Raw genomic sequence first — 24772 nt, 5'->3', positions numbered from 1 at the left:
TGTGATACGAATGGGTGCGTCCGTCCGGATGCGCCATCGGAACATGTATAGTGCAGGAACTGGTCGCACAGGCAAATATGCAGGCACGGCCAGACTTACGAATTCCGGAAGGTGAGCGGTCTTGAAAATTGACGCTGCAGTAGTTACAGGCGGCTCGAGCAGAGAGTCATTGATTCACCTCGTCGCCCATAGACCGGAATGGACGGATCAACTAGCACCATGCCGTGACCAGAAGCTGAGTTGAGACTGGTGGCACAACATATTCACTATATTGCCAGAGTCTGTGTAAGCATCACAAGCCAGCCGATAGCGGTTTCCATGTGAAAGAAAAACTCGTAAGATACCGAGTCCCTTTCACGGACGTCGGATTTTGCTACTGCCTGTTCGAGCAAGTTTACGCACGACACGCCAGGATCAGCAACGAAGCAAGGAGAAAATCGGAAGCCCGGTATGTCGTGGCAGAGCCGAGACGATAGCACAAAGAAAATGACTAGTTTGTCGTAGACGACGAAATGCCACGATTGCAAAAACACCGACGCGATTCAGGCAGCAGGAAGGCAGAAGGAAAAAAAGGTGAAAAGGAGTAGAAGACACTCGAAATAAGTAAAATTTGTTGGCCTGACTGAGTAATCCTGAAAGGACTGTCGAACGTCTGCAGGCTCGTATTCCTGGGCAGAATGTTCGACTGAAGAGCCGTGCAGAGTCTCAACGCTCACCGGTGCGTTGGGAGCAGATTGATGTCCAGCCATCAAGGAAATTGCCGACAGAACAATGGCGCCCGAACGAACGACACGTTGGACGGGGTAATGCTTCAGGTTGTCGTTTCGAAGTTGTGTGTTGTCGTGTCCAGTCGGAATTTTCCTGTGCCTCGCGAGCGAGCAATGACGACGTCCAAGGCGGGCGCCGGCTATTGCTCCTCATATGGAAGCATTCTCGCCGAACGTGTGACCTCACGATTTCACCGCTCTGCAGGCCAGCACAGCGCTCCACTGGCAGTGCACCGTAGCATCGTCGACAACAGGCAAGAGCAGCGCAAAAGAGGTTTTCGGGCTTCTTGATGATCTGAAACATGCATCTGTGCCCGTCGACCAGATGAGTCACAGCTGCAGCGGTGAGGGTGGCTGCACAGCCATCTATGACGCCGGCGCCGATCATGAAACGGTCTCTCGGACAGGCCGTAGCCGAAAGCTTGAGCGGCGCGGTCGGTCACGATGGCAGGAGAAGGCAGTGCAGCGCTGGCGTCGGACTCCGGCGCGCCAGTTGACCTCACTGCGCGCGACATCCTTGCTGAGCTGAGCGGCGGCTGGAAGCGGCAAGTCGCGCTGCACGCTGCTGCAAGGACTGGAGCCCCGGACGGACCGAGCGTTGTCGGAGAGCGCTGACGGCGGGCGGCATCGATTTGCAGGCGGCTGCCGAAGAGCGCACAGCGAGGCGCAGCTGGGGAGATGGCGTCGACATGCAGGTGTGAAACGGCAACGGCAGAGGATAGCTATCGATAACGCCGGTGCTATGGGTCGCTCTGATAGGCAAAATCTGGGGCGGCGACCACTCGAGCCTAGTCATACGCTAGCTCAGTCAGCGGCGCGGAAGACGCGGCCGCTCCGCATCGCCTTCGCCCCAGCAGGGCAGCCAGATGGAGGGATGCGCAAGGCGACGCCGAGATCTGCAGTACGCGCCACCGCTGCAACGCTGCCCTCGGGCGCTCGGGCCCAGCAGCAGCAGCACAGCCTCAGCAGCCCGCTGCCCGCTGCCCGCCCGCCCAGCCCTCACGCCGCCATGGGGCCACGCTCCGAGCAAACGGCCGACCCTCCAGCGCGCTGCGCCGCCGTCCCCGGGCCTGCCTCCGCCGCCGCCGCCGCATGAACATGGCCTGCACAAGCGCGGTCATGCGATGCCTCAACAGCCGCCGTGCTACTTGTATTCCTGCTGGCAGGCCCTTCCCGGCATCACATGGCAGCGCTGTCTGAGATTGCCCGGTCCGGCCGCCGTCCAGTGCCGGCGCGCACCCCGGTTTCGGCGCGCTGATTGGCCAGCCACCCTGACACCATCTTTTAGCAGCGAAGAACGACAACCTGTCGTGCTGCACAGCCAGCTGCGCTGACGGCCTCCACACAACCCTGACGCCAGAAGCAGCGAGACAGGCCGAGCGCACACGCCGAGCTAGGCCATCGTCTTCCCCGAAGCAGCAGTCAGCGCCGTCCCAGCGCAGGATCAGCTCCCAGCAACATGGAAATCTTCTGGAAGGCAACCCCAAGCAACCCCTCCAGGAGGCCGGCAGCATGAACCCAGCAGGGCCATCCCTTGACGCTGCAGAAGGCCTCGTAAGACGCGCGCGTTCCGTTTCAGGGCCGGCGCGCGCGCTCTCCAGGCGCGGTGCTGGGCAGTGGAGACGCGCTGCTCCGCGCCTTTCGTAAGAGCTGTGTTGGCAGTGGGCCGCTTCTGGCTCGTCGCCGCCGCCACGCTGGGAGCGCGGGCAATTTCTTGCATTTGCGCCGCCCAGGAAACGCGCATGCAGCGAGCTGGGTGCTGCTGCTAGCCCGAGTGCTGCAGCTGCTGCACGATTGAGCAAAGTCTGATGGCATGCAAGCCTTGCCGAAAGCGCGCTGCACGCACCCAGCCCCCAGCCAGCGCGATGACCACCCAAGCCGGCCACTCCACCAGATCCACCCGCGACTTAAAGGAAAAGGCCACCCCGCCGCTAGCCCTTCCCTACCCTTCACCTCTCACCCCTCTTCGCCCCCTCTCATTCGTCGGTCTCTCTCCCTCAAGACAATCAGGCGTGCTAACCATTTCCCTCGCTGGGACCGCCAGAGACCTATTCTTTTCTATTTCGTTTTTCGCTTTCACTTTAACGCTGTCCCATAATCCGTCGCATCTTTCCCGTATTACTCATCGAGCTCCGCCGCAATGCCCATATCCTTACTGCCTGCCTCCGCTGCCGCCTTCGCGCCGCGGAGCGCCCCCACCGTTGTGCTGAACTCAAAGGTCGAGCCGTGGTTGACGCAGACGCTGAAGCGCATAAACCGCATTAAGCGCCCGCTCAACAGCGTGCCCCAGCACTTCCGCTGTCTCACCGAGACGCTGTCCGGCCCGCAGGCCCTCTGGTCGCTATGCTCCATCATGCTCCCCAAGGCGCCCGATTCCGAGCTGCGCAGAGACCCTGACCCGCTGGTGGAGGCCATGTTCAACTACCAGCTGATCCACATTGAGGCTTATGTCGTGCACGTCGACATGGTGTCGCAACACGAGGTTGCGTTCAAGCTCACCCAGGACACCATCGACGCGCTTGTCGAGTACCACAAGGATATCTACTCGGTTGATGTGGCAGCAAATACCTGGTCTTGGGCCGAGAAGGAGGTTCAGTTGAAGAAGCTACAGGAGGAATTCGTCCAGGCCGTCAACCGCTACGTCTTCCGCACCGGCGTGCGTGCCCTGGAAGGTCTTGAAGAGGATGGAGCTGGAGAGCTGTTGGACGGCAGGTCGGAGGAGGTCAAGCATGCGATCATGGGACTGTTTCTTCCGCTTCTCCCGCCGCCGCCGAGGATCGTCGACGTTGTCCGCCCCCCTACCATCCTGCCGAGCTCGCCTTCCGGCCACTGGTGGCACTCTCCTCAGCAGGGTCCTCCGGTTCATCCGGCGCCCGTTGAGTCCTGGAGGGTCATCCCGTCCACGCCGAGCCCGACCATCACCACCGGCGCCGAGAACTCGACGTTCTGGACCACGATGGGCATGAACGACATCCAGTTGCCGTCGCCCACGCCGTCCTACAGCCAGCCGCTGTGCACCTCGAACCAGTACTACAGCCCGCCTCAGGCAACGGCTCCGATGCCCGCCATCTCGTTCCCGAGCACGTTGATCAACCAGTGCGGGCCTACGCCATCGCACACTGGCTTCGGTGGATTTGGAATGGGCTACAATGAGTTCACTCCTCAGTTCGCAGCTGCCATGTAGACGGCCACACCAAGGTCCACACTGACAAGGACAGCCCGAGAAGCTGGTGATCTGGCCAATCACAGGTTCTCCTGTATTATTTCTCCCCGCAGGCTTACTCGGACGGCCATTGCGATGAACTCAACGAGATGAGATGCGACTCTGTATGACTTGATGTCCTCACGTCATAATCCACTCGGGGCATATGGGACGGCGTTATGATCGATTCAGCGGATTTCCTTCCTTCATTTCCTTGGTAAATGTTTCCTTTGATATCCCTTTTTGTGTGCTTTTGCTGTCATTTTAGCGAGCGTGTTTCGTCGTTTTGCAGTTACGCACCAGCCGAGCCTGGTTTTCTTTCCTTTTTCCTTTTTGCATCTCTGGGAGGTTCGCATGTCAAGCATTTTAAAAAGACGGGTTTCATGCCTCACGGCTATCGGGCGGGTACACTCGGTTCACCCACTTTTCCTTGTTTTTCTTTTTTCTAATGTCGTTAATGGGCGTCTTCCTGCGTCGAGCAAGATCGGCCAGCCCATCTCTCGACGCAGCGGCGCTCTTGCTCCCCACATACTGACATTGACTGTCAGCTGGACCTGGTGGAAAGCGGCGACACAAGACATATACCACATCTGGCATGTCGTATAGTGTTCCCCCGCGTGTTGGCGTTGCTCGAGGGCGGTGTGAGGAAGTTGGGCGGGCGTAGAAGTCGTACTGCCTGTGGCAGACGGCCGGGAGGAACGCGGCTCTCCGCTTGCGGATCAGCACGCTCTCCACGCCTCGTCCCAGCTGCCTTCCCGGCTTCGAGCCTCGCTGGGCGTGGGCTGGTAGGCTCATCTCCCCTACCCTCTCAGCCAGCCTGAGAAAACCGAAGCGCAGGGCGCCGAGGAAAGCGGATGCTGGTTAGATAGGACAGTGCTCAGCGTGCACCAAGCGTTGAAAGTAATAGAACACTTGAATATCGCATACATTTTGCCGAAAGCGTTGGTGATATTGGCACGGCGACCGGGGTGGCATGGCCAACGGGCGCTACTCCGGTCTTGTGACGGCAGCAATAATAACGTCACGTCCGCCATCATCAACTGGCGCACCGCAACAGCGGGGCCCTGGAGACTTCACGCGCCCCGCATTATTACTGTGACTTCGCCCTGCAGCACGCCCCCCGCGGCCAACCGTTGCCGACGAAACGAGCAGCTCGCCGTTTCAGCCGCAGCCGCTTCGAAAGGAGGCTCAGCGCCGCTCGCCTGCATCTCACAAAGACGACGCGATCTTTGTTGCCGCTGCCCTCGCCCATCGCCGCTGCCAGCCCGGCGCCCTTGTTGCACTCACCGCCGGCCAACAGCACCAATGCGCCTGATCTCGCGATGCCTCTGACCTCTCTAACGACGACCCGACCCTAGTATTGCCGTTTCTCCATCGCTCGAACCGCCGCATCCTTCGCTCTGCGGCCGCTGGAACATCGATGCCGCCGCCCACGTCGAGGGCGAGCCCGCAGCCGACGGTAGGTTGAGTGCACCGGCCGCTTGGCGCATCGCCGCGCGCTGCTCGCTGCTTCCGCCCGCTGACGTCTCCGCTGATGCCGCCCACAGGACGAGGCGCAGCCCAACACACCCCCCAGCTACCTCTCCGCCCTCCGCCAGCTCGAGAGCCCCGTGTCGCCGCAGGTCATCAATCTCGCCGCCACACTGACCACCCAAGCCGAGAACGAGGTCGACGAGGACAACGTGAGCTTCCTGCGCCGCCCCGTCGACCCCCAGGAGGAGTGGCGCCAGCAGAACGCTCAAGCGGAGGATGAGCTGTTCGAGGGAGTGCGCGCTGCCCGGGAACGACTGCGCGCCCGGACCGCCGAGATGCAGCATGATGAGCATGATGAGCGTGATCGCCAGTCGCAGTCGCAGTTGCAGCGTGTGTTGAGCCGCCTGAGTCGCATGGATGACTCCCTGTCCTACAGTGACCGCGTACCCTCCCGGAATGCCCTGTACGATTGGAGCCCGCCCGATGATGCCGCTGGAGACCACGAGGAACTACAGGAGATACTGCGGTCATTAGGCCAAGAATCATCGACTCCCTTTCCACGAGGCGTGTCCCCGCATACCGCCGCGCGCTACTCCCGTCTGCTCGGCCAGCGAACTACCCAGCCTTCAGAATCGTCACTACGCTCCACACAGTCAAGACGGCATCCGCGCTTCTCCGCGCGCTCGCGGGAAACAATGCAGCGCTACATCACGGAACGGGACGCTGCCATAAGAGGTTCCCAGGACAGATCAGACCTCAGTAGAATAGAAACTAGCCGTTACGGCTGGCATCCGAGCAGCCGGTCGAACGAGACGCGGGATCGGGCAGGGCTGGACTCGTACAGACGGAGCTATCTGGAAAACCCTTCCAGCACCCCCGCGCCAACGTCTCCCTGGTTGGAGCAGACGATTAATTATCTTTCCAAAATCCGAACATCGGATTCCTATGAGGACAGTCTCTACCATGCGGCAGATGCGGGATTTGTCACGAAAGAATTCTTCGGCGAAAACCACCAGGACTTTATCCTCGATGTCAACACGATCCCTCGGCCCGCAGAAACGTCATGGCTGGCACCCGGCGCAGTGTTTTCTGGTTCGCAGCACGCCACTACCGTCACCTCAACCGTCACCCCCTCAAATATCCCTACTCCTACGTCAACAACCCTATACCGTTTCCGCAACAACGACTCCCCCATGACATCAACCACATTTGATGCAGCGCGACCCTGGATGAATAGTCCCATTCCACCTCACGCTCGCAGAGCCGGCGATGGTTCCACCCAGCAGACACAACAGCAAGACCGGTGGCCTGTAAAAGTAACCGTCCACGCTGTGGATTGGGAGAACATGACCCTCGCCGCCACAATGGAAGCCTACAACGTCCCATCACACCCTCCCTCGTTTCCCGGCAGTACGCTTGACCCGGCAGCAAATGGGGCTCCGCGACCTGGAACTCGCACCTCAAGCATAACAACATACTTAGAAGGAGAAATCCTCGATCTAAGAACTCACACTCTTCTCACTGAATCTTTCAAGAGTAGCCTATCAACAGACGCCACGTACTGGCGGAAACTACCACCCTTTGGCCACCTTCGCGACCACGACCTCGTACACCGGCTCGTCTCACAGGAATATGTTTCACAGTTGGCACAAGAATGGATTCTGATGCGGTGGAAAGAGCGCTGTTTTGTGAAATCCACGTCCTCGGCACGAAGACGAGCAGCAGCCGCCCATGCTGCATCATCCGCCAATTCCCACCTCGCCACGGATTCGACCAATGCCAACTCTTCTCAGCCCTCACCCTCGTCGAGAGATTCTCCGGCAGTAACGACTGATCAGGACAACGACGCGGGAGAGGACGGATGCGGGTTGACCATCAGTGGGTTTTATTACGTTTGTCTGAGGCGGAGCGACGGTGCGATTGAAGGGCTCTACTACGATCCGCAAAGCAGTCCGTACCAGCACCTCAAGCTCAGTCCTGTCGGCGGAGGAAATTTTCCTGTTTGGACATTCAGGTGATGAGCAGGGGTGAAGTACTGGATGGGATAGCTAAGGACGGTGCAAGCCAGAGAAGAAAGCATTTCGGAGGAGCGATGGGGTATGACTTAACACGGCGCAAGCAGCAACTCTTCTCCGGAGGGTCCGGTCAAACAAATTACCTTTGTTTGTGATTAAGGATTTTAGTACTTTTTTGGAAATTTTCTTGGGAAAGCGAAAGCAAGCATTGTCGGGGGGCAAGGGGGTTTCATTTTCAAATGGAGCAGTTCACAGGAGGGCCCAGGGGCCGCCTTCTGTTTTTTTTTTTTCTCTCGTCCTTTTTCTGCTGCTGCTGTGGGCCTGGGACCACCACTACTAAGGGAAGGGCGTTCTTCCGGAGTTCAACATGAGAGAGGAAGTCATCATAAGTGCGTCAGTCACACACCGATTATCAACAGTTCCATCGAAATGGAGGTTCTGGACTGTTTGATGCCGTTTTCTGGTCTATGGGGGGACAAGTCTTAAATACCAACTCCTTCTTTTAACTCACTTGCTGTTCTATCTGCATATTGCACAGTGGCTTGAAGGCCTGTATCGGTCATGTACATACTGGACGCCGGTGTCACAGTGGGTATCAAAATGCTTAGGCCATCACAGCGGATCTCCACAGGTATCTAAGCTCATGGCCGTCAAGTATGCTTTCGCCCGTTGCGGAGTAGACCAAGCCTCCTTGCCTAAAGACAGCAAGACCCTTTGCCTTTACCTTACCGGTCACAGTCAACATCGATGACCTCGAGGCAGGAGGAAGTTTGGTTATGGAATCCAGGCACTGCATCTTGAAAGGATCCTTGTCGGCGAGATTGGATTAAGTTCGCCACAAGGCTTGTGTCTCTCCGCACAATTGACTTGGCCTGGAGCACCGTGTCTGACGTAGGATCCAAGCTTCTTCCCCAGGTAGCGCATGCGAACGATCTAGTGCACCCTATCGCCCGTCCTCCAGTAACCGGAATGGTGTTGGCGATTGTGGGCGAGCTTGAAGACTTCGTGTTCAAGGGCTCAAGTTAAAATGCCGCTACTGACCTCCACAATCTCCAGAATTTTCTCTAGCAGAGAACGAGGACGTAGGGAGACGACGGCGCGGACAGCAGCGTGGAAGGATGGTGGTGTGGACGGCGAAGTTTAACAGGCAAACCATTGAAGGTACCAAGCAAATAAGAGTAAAGTCTATCAAGAACTATTGGATAACTATATAAAATCACTATGGCGATCACGCTAACTCTCCTTAGTCACATACGCATAAGTCTTCCCATCGGTATTGAAAGGCGAATTTGTCATTGTTTGATCGAAGCTACTTATGGTAAAGCAAAGTATAATATGCCCCCCAGTTATTCACTCTCTTTGATCGAAGGAGAGCCATCGGTATCTTGCGTAGGGTATGCAGGAAATCTAGCTGACGCGAGCTCATGACTACACAGTCGGGATTTTGAACTCGTGTCATCATCCAGCCGTCGAGTCAACCCCAGTCACAGTCGCTTCCTGCTCAGCCAGTATGCAAACAGCTGGAGGTTTGTGTTGTCATGGATAGACGTGCTGAATATGGACCATTCGCTGTGGTTCAGCTTTCGGGTAGCGATGACCAAAGAGCTTTACGCTTCTCATATGCGGAGAATATGGCGAATAGTGACCTAATAACCAAATCAGGCGCAACGAAGCCAACTGTTCGTTGGATACATGCAGATTCGACGCGGGAGCTGCGGGTCCAAGGCATGCTAGAGACACAAGGACATTATAGCCTTCGGAATATAGCAAGCGCCAACTCGTCATGAGGCTTTTGGAGTATTACGTCGTACATTTTGATCTGTGTTAATTTAGCGTACGGAAGCCAGGTAGACTCGAACGAGGGAGCAGCCGTACCTGAGCCGGCGGCCGAGTAGGGAAATAGCAAGGGAATTCCAAAGCCCCAGAGGCGCGCCGTACTAAGGTCTTACAGACCAGATCGACAGGAATGCAGGACCACCAAAGCATTATTCGGGGAGGGGGATGGGCACTTGATGACGAGCTCAGAGAGCGTTCTTTATAGGGTCGCAGGGTTTCCACCAGTGTTGGACACAATCCTCTTGGCATCCTGCTCCATCTCCGGGAAAGCCGTAATTATCTTGCTTGCTAGGATGTCTCGGAACTGGGCAAATGCCTCACTCTTGCCCTTCAGCTTTTGGTTGTTCTTTTGCACAAGCTCGGCAAACTCGCGAGTGTAGATGTCGGGGTTGCGGCCGTTCTCGACGTAGGAGATGATGTCCGGAGGAATGTGAAGGGCGAGGCCGGAGGCTTCGCGCGACAGTTGGAGTAAGTTGCCGAGAAGGTTTGTGCTTTGGTCGGGTTAACAGGCTGTAACATTCAGTAAACTATGGTCGAGTTCACGTACATCTCCCGTTTCATAGCATCCTCGGTGTTTGTGCCCTGGTAGTCGTGGACCTGGACGACGAGGTGGTAGAGGTTCTGGATGACCTTCTTGATCTGGCCTGCGCGGGGAGGTCAGGATATGCATTACGCGCGGACACAGCATCACATACCGTCGACAGGCTCAAGCTTCGCAGGCACGTCGGGGGCCATAGTGGATGCGGGCGGTTGCGAGCGAAGCAGAGTCGCGAATGGAGCTCTGGTGTTGAGCTCGAGCTGGCGCGCGCTCACCGCCTTCACGGGCCGATGGACGCGCCGACGGGGGAGCGCGCGTGCCCGTACGGAGGTGACGGGTCCAGGTGAAGCTCCACATGATGATGACGATAACTGCTAATCACCGCAACTGCTGTGCCGCTGGAACTATCTGCTGCCGGTACCCGCGTCGAAACCACGACCTCAGCGCCCGGATCCATTCCAGCGCTCCGCGACTCCTGCTCTCACAGTCCGCAATGCGCCTCGGCGGAGGTTGAAGCCATGCCGCAGCTTCCCACGAGGTCGTCCAGCACGCCCCAGGTCCCGCAGTCCAAGCCATCTCGCCCTGCTACTGGTCCGGATCCGCAGAGCGCTTCGCTCCCAGCCAGAACCGCCGTCCGCCCCGAGGCCGCCGCGCGCGCCAATACCGACGCCGCGTCTGACAAGGCCACCGCCGCCTTCGTTCGCCGCGTGCTCTGCGCCCACCAGCTGTCGTCGAACATCCTAGCCGGCAGCGAGAAGGGCAAGCCATCGCAGAAGTCGCTGGACGAACTGCTGCCGCCGCTGACGAGCTCAAACGAGGTCGACCTGCAGCTGTATGGCATCATCGCCGTCATCATCAAGGAGTTTGTGCACGGCTGGTACACGAAAATCACACCAGATCATGTCTTTGTAGACGAGGTAATCCAGATCATTGCCCATTGCACGCGGGCGCTGGAGCAGCGGCTGCGCAAGGTCGACCTGGAGGCCCTGATCCTGGACGAAATCCCGCGGCTTGCATCGCAGCACCTGGACGGTGAGTAAGGCATGATTATCGCGGGCGGCTACAGAGGGCTGATCACACACGTCGTCACAGCATATCGGACCGCTCACCGCGCTTCTGAGGACAGCCCGCTGGCCCCAGGCTACCGGCATATTTACCACACGCTGCGCCCGCACCCTGCTCTGACACCAGTGCCGTCTGAGGCCGACCCCGCCACGATCCTGGAGCAACGCGAGAATGAGGCGTGCTGGCGGCAGCTGCTGGTGCAGGGCGTGCTCGCCGTGCTGCTGCCGACGGAGGATCTCGAGAACGCGTGCCTGCGCACTCTGGTGGCGGAGATCGTGTCGGAGATGATCATCGGCGGCGCAGTGAGCAACAAGGTGTGCGAGGCGTGGATGCTGTGGGAGGCAGTGGAAAAGATCGCTGAGGTGGTGCATCCCCGCGCCATAGAGCCTCCTGCGGCGAAAGCGACAAGTCGCCTGGAGCAGTTTGGGCTGCTGAACGAGGCGGAGCCACGCAAGCCGCGGTCAGAGGCGGGGTGGGCGATTGGCGAGCTCAGCAGCCTGTTCTGGACGGTGTGCCAGTACGTCTTCCTGGCGGCGACAGCGATGCGGGCCGTGGTCGCGGCGCTGGCGGCATCCCCGTCGCTGCCAGAGCGGGCGTGGGTGGTGTCGTCGCCGATGGAGGGCAGCCGCCAATCGCTCTCGAGCGTCGGCGCGGCGGAGGAGCCGTCGGCCGTGCTCAGCATGAGCGCGTGGACGTGCGCGGGACAGCTGCTCGAATTGAAGGCGCGGATGCCGTGGCTCGCAGGCGCACTCTCGCTGGCGCAGTGGAGTGCCGTCAGCGGGCCGGGGCGGGTGGGTGGCACAAACGGACCATTGGACAGGTGAGTCTCGCTTTCATTCGACCCTTTCGTCCCATGTCGCCGTTCCCTGCTTAGCGCCGCATGCGCTGCTGGTCACTTGACCTGCACCCCCCCGGCCCGGGGTTTCATACCCTTATCGCGCTGCATGCGCCCCCGGCCCAGAGGCAATGCAACGCACGCCGACCGACCCGGCCTTGGCACTGGCAACCCGCACGCCAGAAACCACACGTCCCGCGCGGTCTGGGCTGCAGCAGCGTCGCCTTTCCCAGCCGGCCAGCCGTCCCGTATACGCGCCCGGCTGATCTGCCTGCCTACCACTCGCATGCTCGGGACCGGCCGCGCTGCTGCATGGGGCTGCCTCGGCCAACCTTGCTCAATAGCATTGCTGCAAGACGCCTTCGCCAGAGCGCCTCACTCACCCTAAAAGCTTTTGTGGGCAGCACTGCACCACTCAACACCCCGGTGCATCAGGCGATCCAAAGTCTCACCGACTCGCCTGCGCTGCTTGTCTCACGCCCCGACGCCTGGCCCAAAATCGCCCCATCACCACCTCATCCTCCGGCAATTGCGCCGTGGGGCCTGGCAGGGCTGCTCCAAGCATCGTCATCAACGCCAATGAACGCAATCCCGCTCTTCGCCGATCGCCAAAACCAAGCCCCATCTCGATCTCTGCGCACAATTTGTCCGCTGAGAGCCCCCTGCCTCGTTGCTTTGCTGCCCTACCACCACCTTCCCCTCCTTCTATGACTTGCTTGAGCAGTCAGCATCTTCAAACGCCGGATCAGCGGACACTGCAGGCTAACCATCCCGATTCCCTCTTCTTCTGAAACCGAACAGGCTCCTATCCCACGAGATCAAGACCCGTATTCTCAATCCGGCCTTGTTGCCCCCGCTCCTGCGCACCCTGCGCACTTCGATCTTCCCCAATAACGCGCCGGGTCCTCCGCGTATTCCGCCCACGCCGGACGAGGAGCTCGCTATCAAGCGCCGCGCGGCTAGAGCGGTACTGGACGCCACGCCGCCCTTTGTCAGGTCGAGACTCTTTGGCAGTGGCAGCGGCAGCCGCGCCGTCGGCGGTTCCGGCGGGGTCGAGGGAAATGACGAGGACGACGAGGATGAGGAAGAGCAGGGAGAGGACGCGGTGCAGCAGCGCGAGGTCGAGCGGCTGCTGGACGTCCTGGGCGATCCGTATCTGAACAAGCATCTAATTTTCGGTATCATCGAGTTGATCGTGGTACGCTTATTGCCGGAGATGGGCGAGCTAGGGGTGGATGAATTGATGGACGAGAGATTGGGTTAGAGGCATGCGTCGGTTGCGTCAACGGCAAGTCAACCAATACTTCCGAGTCAATACGGCCTTCTTAGAGATAGACACGAGATTGTTGTACTTGATGTACCGGTGCGAGCTGATCTTGACCGATTGTCGTTGATGTTTAATTATCCTTATTTTTTTTTTAATTTTTTTTATTTTCTTCTTCCCTTGACCGGTAGCGGCACCCGCCGCCGTCCGTCCGTCTACCCGCCCTTCCGCCCGCCTGCCGTACCGTCGTCCACGCTTCCCGTCTACTTTACTTTTTTCGCTCTGGTTTCGGCTGCTGTGTCTTGTGGTACGCTAGGCCGCCCATTCTCCGTGTGGCATATGACGCCATTAATCGCCCTTGCCCCTTATGACCCTATAGTTTGGAAGTGCTATTGACAAGTGAAATTTTTAATGCTTGCTCGCGAAAGCCTCACTAATCTGAATCCTCCTGCCTCGGTTGACATGGGTTCGGAATGTGATCTACAGCATTGATTGTGCTCGAAGCGACGGAGAAATTTTTTATTTCAGTTTTTTTTTTTTGCTTTCTCGTCCTTCCCGACGTTGCTTTGCCGTAGCTGAAAGAAGGGAGGAGGTGGGGGGGAGGAGGGCTGAGGAGGGGCTGACGGGACGTTGGAGGAGGCTGATTGCTTGGCTGGCTGGGCTTGGGCGATCTGTAACGACTGATTGCTGCGCCGCGCATGTGCCTTTCGTGTCGTTGGTGCCCCGCGCCCGCGCGCTTGTGGGAGGGGGGGAGGGGGCGCTTATGGGGTGTACCCCTCTCTCCTCTTTCTCTCTCTCACACACACACGTACATGCCGCCGCAGCAGCTGAGGGGAAAATTTTCTGCTATTGCCGTGCGTCCATTGGCTAGATCTCTTGATGCTTTTCTTAGTCTAGACATTTTTCAGCCCTGTCGACTCCCCATGGCTGAGACTAGTAGAAGTCAAGGTGGTGGAGAGGAGCTAGTGATGGCCGGGGAGAACGATAAGCAAGACCAGGCGGCCTGACTTTTCAATAATCATTACAAAAGTCTGTGTGCAGATGATAGGCAAGAAAGTGACTTGAAGGATGTCACCTTATACGCGCATACTTCAGTACACGTATCAAGACATGAGAGGACGTGCTCGCATGTCCAATACATGTGTGCGCGTGGGGTGGGGAAAGAAATACGTACAGTACAGTATACCAAGTATACACACGAGCATTGCCACGCAAGCAAGCCCTCTCTCGCTCCCCAAAGAAAAAACGGTGAGATAGAAAAAAACAAAAATGCGATCAAGCATCAGATGCAAGATCGGATGCATCGTCATCGTCATCATCAGCAATCGTCGTCATCGGCAAATCCATCCATTTGCTGCATTGTCATCATTCGGTACTGCGGATGAAAGAGAATAAAGACAAGACGACACGAAGCCAAAGGAACATTCCGTCCAGCAGCAGCAAGCAGCACGAAAGAAAGAGACAAGAGCCCCGCTTTCCTGCTTTGCTTGGCTCCCCCCCAGTGGTTCGTGATGGGTTGACGAACTGGCTCCTCATTCCTTCATCCCTTTCCCTCATATTTTTTGTTTCTTGGTTTTGGGCTGGGTTGTGGAGCTAACGTATGCGCCATGCGCGTTGTATGTCGCACAGCAGCTCGCATTTTTCAGATTCCAGCAGTTCTCACTCGCTCGCGCACACACGCAAACGCCTGCCCGCATATGCCTGGCCCGCAGTAGCAGCAGCAGCAGCGCCAGCGAAGGGGAGGGAAAAAACCAGGAAAAACTTGCCTAACGGCAGGAAGCTTTGACGGCAAGATGCAACCTACGATACGACATCCCTGTTTCTTGCTACTACTACAGAAGATTGGTCAGCCCACTTTGAAATGGGGGAGGAGCTTGCGTGGATTTCGATTTTCCATCCATCATCTTTTTGTCGCCTTTTCTTGTCTCATCCTTATGATTATGTGGCGTAAGCCCTGCATACCACAGAGGAAGGGAGGGATCTGGGATGGCTTTTTCGCGATTTCCCACTTCACCCGTTTTCATTCGCTTGACGCACTCCGGCCTTTTTTTGGTCCTTTCACATGGGGGCGAGCTGAAAATCGTAAGTGCCGTAACGTATATGTACGACTCATTGGATCGGCGGACAGCTATAGTATCTTCGATGGGCCGGAACTACTTGTTGGTTGGGGGTTGGGGCAAGGAGGAGGAGTCAGGAAAAAACGGGGAAAACTCCGTTCAGCTGGGCTCCACAAACCGAAAGGGCACCATGACAAATCATCGGTAATGAGAAACGGGATACTACATGTGGGAAAGGAACAACGTTTGACTAGTTCCGCGCGCCTCTTTGTTTTTTTTGCTTTTTTCTCCTCTTTCTTCCCTTGCAATGTGGAGACACAATTGGACGTGCCGATCGTGGCTTGTTTTCCCAGCCGGTAGCCCTGCAGCGGAACTGAGGGAATAGAGACAAGAGCTGTCCGCGTTTGTATCTCATGTGGAGAAAAACAGCGGGAGTGGGAGGGGGGCGCGGGCTGCTGCTACTGGGGGGAACTACCTAGAACAAGGCCTAGCCGCGCGAGCGGTAACGTATGTATGTAGGTATGAGCTGGCTGGCCGATGTGGGCTTGCCAGCCAGGCCCTTCTCTTGCCCTAGCTGAGGCGGGGGATCGGGCGGTGTGTAGAGAGAAGGAGGAAGAAGAGAGAGAGAAAAAATAAAAAATAAACATCAGTCCGAAAAGGCCAGATATGGGCTTGTTTGCGTTCTGCGTCTCCCCAAAGCAGACACGTTCCGGGGCTAAACGGTGAGTAGTCGTCCGTTGGCTTAATCCTGCCCAACTATCCCCCCCAACCACCCCCCCAGCGCCTGCATAATGAATTTTTAATCCCGTCGTCTCATATCACCGCGTTGAGAGACACAAAGAGGGACCATCATCTTCTTCTCGTACGCGTGAGATGCCGTGCAAAATGTGGCTGGCGGGCGCGGATGCGGCTGCGTACATACCGGCTGGCCCGCTGCAAGCCTCCCCACAACCGCTCGCGCCCCTTCCCCCCTCCGAAAAAAGCCGTCTAAGCCTCGTAAGCCTGCCCCCCCGTTCTGCCCTAATCCCTCGCCCCTTCCTTCCCTTCGCTTGCCGCATGCGGACTGTGTTATACAGAAGTCCCAAAGGAGAAACCGACGGGGAAATGGGGAGGGGAGGCAGTGCCGAGGAAATAAGATGGGAACAAAAAGTGGACAAGAAAAAAGCAGGGTTCTGCGGCTCTCCCGTTCCAACTCAGTCTCTTGTTCCCCCCGGCCGTATCCCGGGTCAGGGTAGGACCAGCCCCCCAGCCGCTCCTAATCTCGCCCAATGATGTCGATAATGACGATGGCCGTAAACCTTGTGGTTGTGGACAAAAAGCCAAATGTCAGGGGACACGTGCATATTTTTGGCATTTGGGGGCCGGGCACGGATGAGAGCCGAGAGGAGGAAGCAGAGATATAAGGGCATCGGAATTCGGGGAAGGATCGAGACGAGCAAGCGAGAAGGTTAGTCGGCGGATAAAGATGGGGGCCCAAGGCCGCCGAGGCAGAGAGAATGGGCGAGAGGGGGGTGGGCGGGCGAAAGCGACGAGCAAGCATATCATAGCAGGCATGGCATGGGCCAGGCGATGGATCGGGGCTCCCGGCAAGATGGGGACGGAGGGAAGGTGCGATGATGGGATGGACGACGACGACGACGAGGGGGCATCCCGTCTGTCGCGCGACTTCGGTTGCGCAGGATGGAGCCCTTGTTGCCAGCCTTCATGTGTAACCGCAGCGCCGGGTTTCGCTTCGCCTTCTGCTGCGTGTTTGAGAGAGACTCTCTACCATCGGCTCCTCCCCCGGCCGGGAGTTGGGCAGCGCTCTTGTCCTACTGTTGTCCAACCGGAGCCCCCTCGCGTGCGGCCCATCCTTACCCTCGCACGTATAGCGGCCGATCTTCCTCGCACGCTTTGCCGCGCCCGCTCTCTCCAGATTCTCACCGCTGTCGTACCACACCACGCGAGACTGACTTTGTGTGACGGCTGCAAAAAGAAAAGACTCTGGTCGGTACCGTTATGCAGCCAGCCGCTCGACGCGAGGCGTTCCTCCCGCGGTCGAGAGAAGTGAGAGTGTTCAGGCCGGATCTGCGACCGCCCGCATGGCCTACACGCCCCCCAGGGTGGTCGGTGCGCCGCTGTCGCTCCCCGGGCTTTGCCTGTGAAGTAAGGAGACTCGACGCCGGTTCCCGTTCTTTCATGTGCGCTGCATGAACCTCGGTGGGGACAGCATGGATGAGTGACGTTGTAGCAGCAGCAGCAGTAGAATAGCAATACCAAGACTTGGATATAGCGAGAACGCAGTCAAACGAGCTAGCGCAACCAAACCAGAAAGAGAATGAGATGAAGGCCCGCGCGAGCGGTTCGTCCAGAAATCTTTTTTTGTGTTGGCTTCCCCTCCGCGACACCAGCTAGCACACCGTCTGTGAAAGAGAGCGCTGGGAAAACTAGTCGACACAGGCCAGAGAGAACCAAGAAAAGTAGCTACAGAAGGCGAGAGAGCTGTACCGGAAATTGGGCCAGGCAGATGGTTGAACAAACAATATGAGATCGTCGTGTCCCTCTCCAACTCCATTGTCGTCCGTCCCCGTTTGCGAGGTTCCCGTGAAATGAACTATCGAATCCAACTAAAAAATAATACCGAAAAAATATATGGGAATACACACGGTCCGGTGCCCCAGCAAAGCTGTACTCTGATGATGTATATCCTCATACCGTTTACCGTCCTGTATACCCGTCCGCTCGTTATGACGCCGGTGAAAATCAGCAATTTCGTAGATATCGACCGATTCCAGTAGAGACCGAGAAATTTTTGCAGAAAGTGGGTATGTGGTGTTCCGTATGTAACTTGGTGGGAAAAAATGGCCAAAACGCCCTCCAACCGAGAGAGAGCCAAATGTCCCTTAGCTCTTTCTTCCAAACTCCTGCTCCGGTATGCGGTGCATTCCACCCGGGAGCGACTCGCCGCCGCCTCGCTGAAGCTTCAGCTTCTCCATCAGCTTCCCTATCGTGACGTACTCCTGCGGCTCGACGAAGCCGCTCGGCTGCTGCTGGAAGAAGCTCATGACCAGCTCCAGTGCTCGTCGGGCATCTTCCTGCGTCGGCGAAGAAGCAGAACTGCTGCCCGGGCTGATGGGCGACACCTGCTGCGTCGTCGTAACAGGGGTAATGGCCGGGAGTGGGGGCGGCTGCATCGAACTGGTTTTCAGCGGAAGACCCGAATGCATCGTCTCCTCAACGCCGCTGAGAGGTGGGTCCGATATCGGCGAGTCGAGTGCGGCCGACGTGACGTATCGCGGTGTTTCTGCCTCTGATGATGATGGAGGTGAGCCGTACGGATCTATTCCAAGTGCTGGGAAGGTCTGACTTCGCGACCTCTGGAGTCCCTGGCTGCCCGGCGGCATGCGTGACTGCTGGGACGGCATGAAAGGACTGGGTCCGCAGGCAGAGTCGGGCGTGAAGAAGGGCGACGTCGGACTCGTGGGGCCGGCCGAAAAGGTCGAGCCTGCCGCATCAGTGAACACACTGGAGAGGGATGTGTTACTCTGCGAGTGAGGGAAAGGACGGTGGCCGCTGGAAATGTCTCCAAAGCTGTCAGGGCTCTCCGTCTTGAGGTTCTCTTCGCTCTTCATCGAGCTCAGCGTTATCGACGACGGCGACGCGACGCCGCTGGGCGACGTCGGCGAGATTCCATTCGGCGTGTGCGTCGTCGACCCGGAATTCGATGCTTCCGACTCTTCAGCGATGGAGCTCTTCCGTGACTTTGTTCCTGCTCCCATGAGGTTGTTCTTCTGCTTGAACTTCTCCAGCCAAGTGTTGCTATTCGCCTTCATATGGCTGTCGGAGTTTCCGACCGACGTTGCAAAGAAGCGCGCCTTCTCCTTGATCATGGCGTCCGTCAAAGGCAGACCCGACCTCTGGTGGTTGCGGGCCCAGTTTGACAGCGCTCGTTCTATGTCTGGAAACTTTCCCTTTGACCTCTTGATCGGGGAGCGGCTCCCGTCATCTTGATACAAGTACTTCTCCTTCTGCCGCAGCACCTTGGACACCGTGCTGCACACGAGAGGTTAGAGAGGGGGGCTCGGCTGAGGGGTGCGGCTGTCCATACCTTCGTTCCACGCCGAACATAGCTGGTGAGACAGACGTCAGCGCGTGCGCGCGCGCGGGGTACCGGCCAAACATGACTCACCTCCTATCTCGGTCTGCTTGACCGTGGGGTTTTCCTCGTGGTAGAGACACATGCGCCGACGGTCGTTGTCCGTCAGCGTCTTCCTGGGAGTGCCCGACGAGCGCGTCGACGTGGCCGAGACTGGAGTAGGCGTGGCTGAGACGGGGACGGGCGCGGGCGCCGAGTACATGGGCGGCGGGGCATAGTTGGACTGGCTGGTCAACATGCTCGGCCATTGAGGCATGATGAGCGGCTGGAGCTGCTGGTGGGTCGTTCGCGGTGGCGGTGGCGGCATGCCCTGGGACATTCCCTGCGAGTACATGGGCTCCATGGGGAGAGGATTGTAGAATCCATTGTAGTCGTGGACGGGCGAGTGGTGCTGGGACTGCGGATAGTGGGCGCTGCTGTCGACCCACTGACCGGTGGCGTCGTGGTATCCTTGGTCTGGATGGGGATGGTGCTGCTCGTGCTCCATGCCCAGGTGGCTCATGGCGACTGCGGTGGGGAGGATGGAGTCGTGTCTACGCGGACGTCTGGGTGGTCAAGTAGGGCGGGCACATGGGCGGGGAGTGGTGTTCCTGGGTATTCAGAATCGGCAGCGTGCATGCATAGAGGACGGTTCCTGACGAAGCGAAACACTTGGTACCACGGCGCAAGGAAAAAGCAGAGCGGCGCTGGGTGAAACAAGACGGGGCTGCGCTGACACTCTGCTCTCACATATGCGGCGGTGATGGGCCGGGTCCTGCAGGGCGGGCGCGGCGGGAGGTGTGGAGGTGAGGTAGGGTCTGCCCAGGCCGTCTGGTAGCCTAGGTACGGTGCGCAGCGGTGCGGTGCGATGCGGGTGCAGAAGCGGGACGAGATGCGCAGAGGCCCCTGTTTTGTTTCGAGCTTGGGCATAGGATGGGGAAATGGCTGCTCGTCCATCGTTTAAACGGGCATGGGCACTGCTGGGGCTGGCGGGCAGCGGCGCGATACGGGCCATGCCAGGCTAGGATCGGCCGGCGCTGCCCTCAGGCGCGCCCTCGACGGGGCGCGGGCGGGCGGCGGGAGCCAGTGGGAAGGCGAGGCGCCGCTGCCAGAGCTTGACTGAGATGCCTTGCCGGCTAATCAACGCCTGAGGCGTGACCGCGCCGGCACGCGAGAGATCTGTGTCGCGCCGCCGTTGTTGCGTGCCTGCGTGGCGGCGTGCAGCGAGAGCGCATACGACGGGCAGCAAAAGGGCTGACGAAACCCCGGCGCGCGCGCACGAATCGAAGATCGGCTGCCCTGCCCTGCCCGTCGCACATCCAGCCCTCGCGACGATAGCGGCCGCCCAAGCGCGGCCGCCAGCGCTGGCCCGGGTGTCAGCAGCGGAGCCAACGTCAGTTTTGGCGCCCGGGGCGACGCCCGCGGCCTGCTGAGTCGCTGCTTGAAGGCGGTGGCCGAGCGGCCCCTGCAAATTGGGCCTGGTCCACGAATCACCAGCGGGGAAAAAGAAAAAGCCGCAAAAACCAAGCCGATCATCTTCGTATTATTTCCTCTCTCCAGCGCGCCCCAATGCCGGCCGACGTCCTGGGAAGCGTAAGACACCGTCGATAGCGCCGTCTGGCTGGTCCGCCTGCACGAGCCTGTCATGGCCAAGAGCGCCGTGGGGTTGCTGGTCAGGCGTCGCCTGTCGATCAAATATTGTAAAAATCCCGAGGCGCAAACTGGAATAAATACCAAGGGCCTCCACTTCCCATAACGCCTAAGCACCAATCCATGCCCGGAGCGCCGCCCTGACCGGGCCCGCACGCGACAATCAACAATTGCATTTGATCTGCTCCGAAATTTTCGGCGCCACACCCGCTGCCCTGGGTCCGTCGGGCTGCCTGCTGGCGACTGCGGGATCACCGCTTGACGATGGTCACTAGTCGTGCCGTTAGCGTCCACCGCGCCCGCCGAAGCCTGCCGCACTTACAGATGTCCTCGTCCTCGAGCTGGTGGCTCAGTCCCACCCGCTGCGGCTGGTGCTTGACCGACTTGCCGTACACAATCGCATGCTTGAACTGCTCCAAGATGCTCTTGTGGATTTGATTACACTTGCCGCCGGCCGAGTCAGCAGGGTGGAAATCTCCGGGCTAAGCGCCAGACTGGGTGACTTACGAAATCCTCCACCGTACACGCCGATGCCCTCAGCACAACGGGCTCGGTATAATCCGGCAGCTTGCCCTTGGGCTTCGTGTACACGCGCCGCAGGTTGAGCTTTTCCCACATCTGCTCCAGCAGCTCGTCAATGTTCCATCCGTGCTCCGAGCTGATGGGACACGCGTTCGGAATCCGGTACAGGAGGTCAAGCTCCTCGATCGTGATGGCATCGATCTTGTTTAGCGCGTAGATAACCGGAATGTACGCCCTGCTCTTGGCCTCCAGCACGTCAATAAGGTCGTCAATCGTGGCGTCGCAACGGATGGCAATATCTGCCGACGTAATCTTGTACTCCTTCATGACGGCTTTGATCTCCTGCGGTGCGGAAATTTAGCGGAGTGCGCTCTTCTTCAGGAAGGAGCTTCTTACGTCATGATCGATATTATTCAGGGGCACTGTGTTAGTGATGTTGATACCACCGGTATCCTTCTTCTTGAAAACAATGTTGGGCGGGCTCTTGTTGATGCGGATTCCGAAGCCCTCCAGTTCCGTCTCGATGATGCGCTTGTCGGTCAGCGGCTTGTTGACATCCAGGACGATGAAAATAAGGTGGCACGTCTTTGCGACGGCGATGACCTGACGACCTCTTCCTTTGCCATCCTTGGCACCCTGAATGATACCAGGCAAGTCGAGAATCTGGATCTTAGCGCCGTTGTAAACAACTTGTCCGGGAACGGTTGTGAGCTATACGCAATGTCAGTCTCGCCCTCGCGGATCACCCACACGCAACACTCACCGTGGTGAACTCATATGCCGCAGCTGAGCCGAGTGTCAGCTATCATTTTCCAGATACTTTGAGATGTAGGTGGCGCACCTTCGGAATGCTGTCCCGTCAACCTGCTCATCAGTGTCGATTTACCGACTGAGGGGAAACCGATGAAGCCACTAATGATTGCGTCAGTTTTTGAACCACGTGCGCATATCGGTATCTTATACTCACACACTAGCCACACCAGTTCGCGCCACGTCGAAACCAACTGTCACCGGAGTGAGCTCCTCATCCAAGGCACAGAACATTCAAGGGCGCCATACCACCACCGCCGCCGCCGCCGCCACCTGACGGGGTCATAAGCTCCTTCTTCAACTTCGCAAGCTTCGCCTTCAACTGTCCTATTGGGGCTGTCAGCCAAGCCGTCGGCCTTGCTTGTGCGCGTGCGCTGGTGCGTACCCAAGTGGAACGACGTTGCCTTGTTCTTCTGGGTCCGAGCCATCTGTGCGGCGTGAGCAATGTGCTGTCGCGGGATCATTGGGCTGGCTGGGACGCACCTCGGTCTCGATTTCCTTGATCTGTTGCGACGCATGTTAGCTGCTGCTGCTATGAAAAAGCTTCGCTGCCGCCACGCACCTTGTCCACCGTTGTCGCCATGATGCCGGTTTTTGCGTGCTCGACGCGGCGTTGAAAGAGATGCGAGAAGGTAGAGGAGGTTCGATGGATTGCTGCGGGAGCTCGTTGGGCGGGGCAGTCGCGCGGACAGTTGGTGGTTGCGGGTTGTCGATATGCGCGAGAGTCGTGGAAATTCTTATGACGTGCCAATCAGAAAAACGTGGGGCAGATCTTCGGTTGGCGGAGGCAGCGCAGGCATCAAGGCACCACTTCTCGTCAGCGCGGCGAAGGCCGGAGATCGGACGGACGCCACCGGTTCGCTCCAGGAGAACTTTCTGCACCTGATCTGATAACTGCCTCAGGCTCCCTGTTGCTGTTTTCGAACAGGCATGCACAGCACTTTCCCTGTTGACATTCGCCGGTGAATCACGCAATTCACTCTGCTGCTGTGCTCGGCTCCTTACTGCAGCCAGCGTACGCGTCTGCTACCCTCACTGATCGCAGGTGGTACCTGATAACGCTCCTTGAGCCTATCCTCTCGCGCTTCACCGACAGTAGCCGGCGTTACGTACCTCGGGGCACGCTTAGAGGTGGTCGCCGACCTCTCCTTTTGCATGCGCGACTCGTTTTTAAGGGCGCCCGTTTCCCTCCCTTGGTAACCAGCTTCACTGCATTCATTTTTACAATCATGACTGCTTTCGACACCAGCGTTGCCTCAGTGCCCAGCCCCGGGCTTCCCAAGACGCAGGAGCTGGACGCGTTCCATACGCTTGTCCAGGACCTGAGCCGAGTCCTCGGGCCTTCCTCCGGTATAGACTCAGAAGACGTCGATCCCGCGGAGCTCCAAGCCCTGATGGAAAGGTACACTTCCAGTCCATCCGAGTGGCAGAAGTACGCCTTGGGCGACTACAGCCGAAACTACACTAGAAACCTAGTAGACAAAGGAAATGGCAAATCAAATCTGTACGCGTTCCGCAGCGCCTGTGATTCGGATCCCCCAGAATTAAGGCTGACCGACCCCGCAGGCTTATACTAGTCTGGACTCCCGGCAAGGGCTCCCCCATTCACGAGTCAGCCGCCTACACCCTTTGTACCCGCGCGCTCTACTGACGGGTTCATCAGCCATGCGAATGCCCACTGCGTAATGAAGGTCCTCAAGGGTACGCTGAAGGAGACCCTGTTCTCGTGGCCCGATCCAGACCTGGCCAAAGAGGGGAAGCCGGCACCCCCGCAGGTCAAGAAGGAAACGCTCTATCATGAAAACGGAGTCACGTACATGTCCGATCAGCTGGGGCTCCACAGGATCTCCAATCCGGATCCCGAAAACGTGGCCGTGTCGCTTCACCGTAAGTGCACCCTGTCCCACATTTGCCAGATGCGGCTAACGCGGAGGGCTTAGTCTACACGCCGCCCAATGCCGAGTACTTTGGCTGCCAGATATTCGACGAGAAGACGGGGAAGGCCAGTCACGTCTCGCAATGCAACTTCTTCTCTGTCGTTGGTCACAAGCTCTGAGGCTGTGGCCGCCTCTTCCTGCCTAGGCCGGAGCTAGCCAGCGTAATGATTCCCGCCGCGTCTTTATCATTGGAGGGCACGGGAGTTACGGGTCAGGTTTCGGGTCGACATCAACGAGTCGTTGACTTTCCCGAGTTATCGTTTTCGGGCTTTCTTTTTCTGGCGCGGATATCCCCTTCTCGTCCAGCGGAGTGATCTGATTTCAAACTGTATGGGCAAGCATCTTTAGTCTGTTGTTTCATTGCCTGCCGTCCTCAACGGAAATTATAAGCTATGTACCCACTTCTCATGCTGTTGGTGTCCAAGCGCCTGACAAAGTGGTGCTATTATCAGATCGCCTGAACGGCTCGGGTTGATTTCCCGAAGCCGCACAGTTGTTTGTATCTTTCAAGCATTGCGGAGCGCCTGACTACACTCCTCGCTTTGGTTGGAGGAGCGAAAGCACTACCTCTGGTGAAGCAGCAGGATGAACCGGAGTTGAGAGTAGTCCGGATAACGGTAGCCGCCGCAGACGCAGGCAGGCTACAGGCCATTCACGCGGCTCCTTCGACAAAGCAGACGGCAAGGC

General features: G+C 58.1%; 7 protein-coding genes across 7 annotated transcripts; 4 read left to right on the top strand and 3 right to left on the bottom strand.

Moving 5' to 3' along the window:
* Positions 1 to 2907: 2907 nt before the first annotated feature.
* On the top strand, positions 2908 to 3951 carry LTHEOB_12679 (uncharacterized protein; the record flags this gene model as incomplete). Its single annotated transcript, XM_035509572.1, has 1 exon — positions 2908 to 3951. One exon carries the CDS (start codon positions 2908 to 2910, stop codon positions 3949 to 3951), a length of 1044 nt encoding a protein of 347 aa, XP_035363948.1.
* A 1438-nt stretch (positions 3952 to 5389) lies between these two features.
* Positions 5390 to 7550, top strand: LTHEOB_12678 (Vacuolar import/degradation protein Vid24; the record flags this gene model as incomplete). Its single annotated transcript, XM_035509571.1, has 3 exons — positions 5390 to 5428; positions 5517 to 7456; positions 7511 to 7550. 3 exons carry the CDS (start codon positions 5390 to 5392, stop codon positions 7548 to 7550), a joined length of 2019 nt encoding a protein of 672 aa, XP_035363947.1.
* A 1942-nt stretch (positions 7551 to 9492) lies between these two features.
* On the bottom strand, positions 9493 to 10028 carry LTHEOB_12677 (Mediator of RNA polymerase ii transcription; the record flags this gene model as incomplete). Its single annotated transcript, XM_035509570.1, has 3 exons — positions 9493 to 9784; positions 9841 to 9937; positions 9989 to 10028. 3 exons carry the CDS (start codon positions 10026 to 10028, stop codon positions 9493 to 9495), a joined length of 429 nt encoding a protein of 142 aa, XP_035363946.1.
* Positions 10029 to 10349: 321 nt separating this feature from the next.
* Positions 10350 to 12995, top strand: LTHEOB_12676 (Pxa domain containing protein; the record flags this gene model as incomplete). The annotated part of the gene is made up of 3 exons (XM_035509569.1): positions 10350 to 10863; positions 10924 to 11716; positions 12533 to 12995. 3 exons carry the CDS (start codon positions 10350 to 10352, stop codon positions 12993 to 12995), a joined length of 1770 nt encoding a protein of 589 aa, XP_035363945.1.
* Positions 12996 to 17934: 4939 nt separating this feature from the next.
* LTHEOB_12675 (Centromere binding protein b) lies at positions 17935 to 19689 on the bottom strand (the record flags this gene model as incomplete). Its single annotated transcript, XM_035509568.1, has 3 exons — positions 17935 to 19084; positions 19140 to 19161; positions 19221 to 19689. 3 exons carry the CDS (start codon positions 19687 to 19689, stop codon positions 17935 to 17937), a joined length of 1641 nt encoding a protein of 546 aa, XP_035363944.1.
* Positions 19690 to 21067: 1378 nt separating this feature from the next.
* Positions 21068 to 22731, bottom strand: LTHEOB_12674 (Developmentally regulated GTP-binding protein; the record flags this gene model as incomplete). The annotated part of the gene is made up of 11 exons (XM_035509567.1): positions 21068 to 21087; positions 21139 to 21259; positions 21324 to 21680; positions 21735 to 22049; positions 22102 to 22124; positions 22180 to 22250; positions 22306 to 22342; positions 22398 to 22475; positions 22534 to 22576; positions 22632 to 22652; positions 22711 to 22731. 11 exons carry the CDS (start codon positions 22729 to 22731, stop codon positions 21068 to 21070), a joined length of 1107 nt encoding a protein of 368 aa, XP_035363943.1.
* A 646-nt stretch (positions 22732 to 23377) lies between these two features.
* Positions 23378 to 24204, top strand: LTHEOB_12673 (Cysteine dioxygenase; the record flags this gene model as incomplete). The annotated part of the gene is made up of 4 exons (XM_035509566.1): positions 23378 to 23652; positions 23715 to 23759; positions 23812 to 24035; positions 24089 to 24204. The coding sequence occupies 4 exons, from the start codon at positions 23378 to 23380 to the stop codon at positions 24202 to 24204; spliced, it is 660 nt and encodes a 219-aa protein (XP_035363942.1).
* Positions 24205 to 24772: the final 568 nt, after the last annotated feature.

This window comes from Lasiodiplodia theobromae (assembly GCF_012971845.1).
Source record: "Lasiodiplodia theobromae strain AM2As chromosome Unknown scaffold_70, whole genome shotgun sequence".
Classification (NCBI taxonomy): domain Eukaryota; kingdom Fungi; phylum Ascomycota; class Dothideomycetes; order Botryosphaeriales; family Botryosphaeriaceae; genus Lasiodiplodia; species Lasiodiplodia theobromae.
Note: the sequence above shows the minus strand (reverse complement) of the source record. Positions and strands in the feature narration are given on the sequence as shown.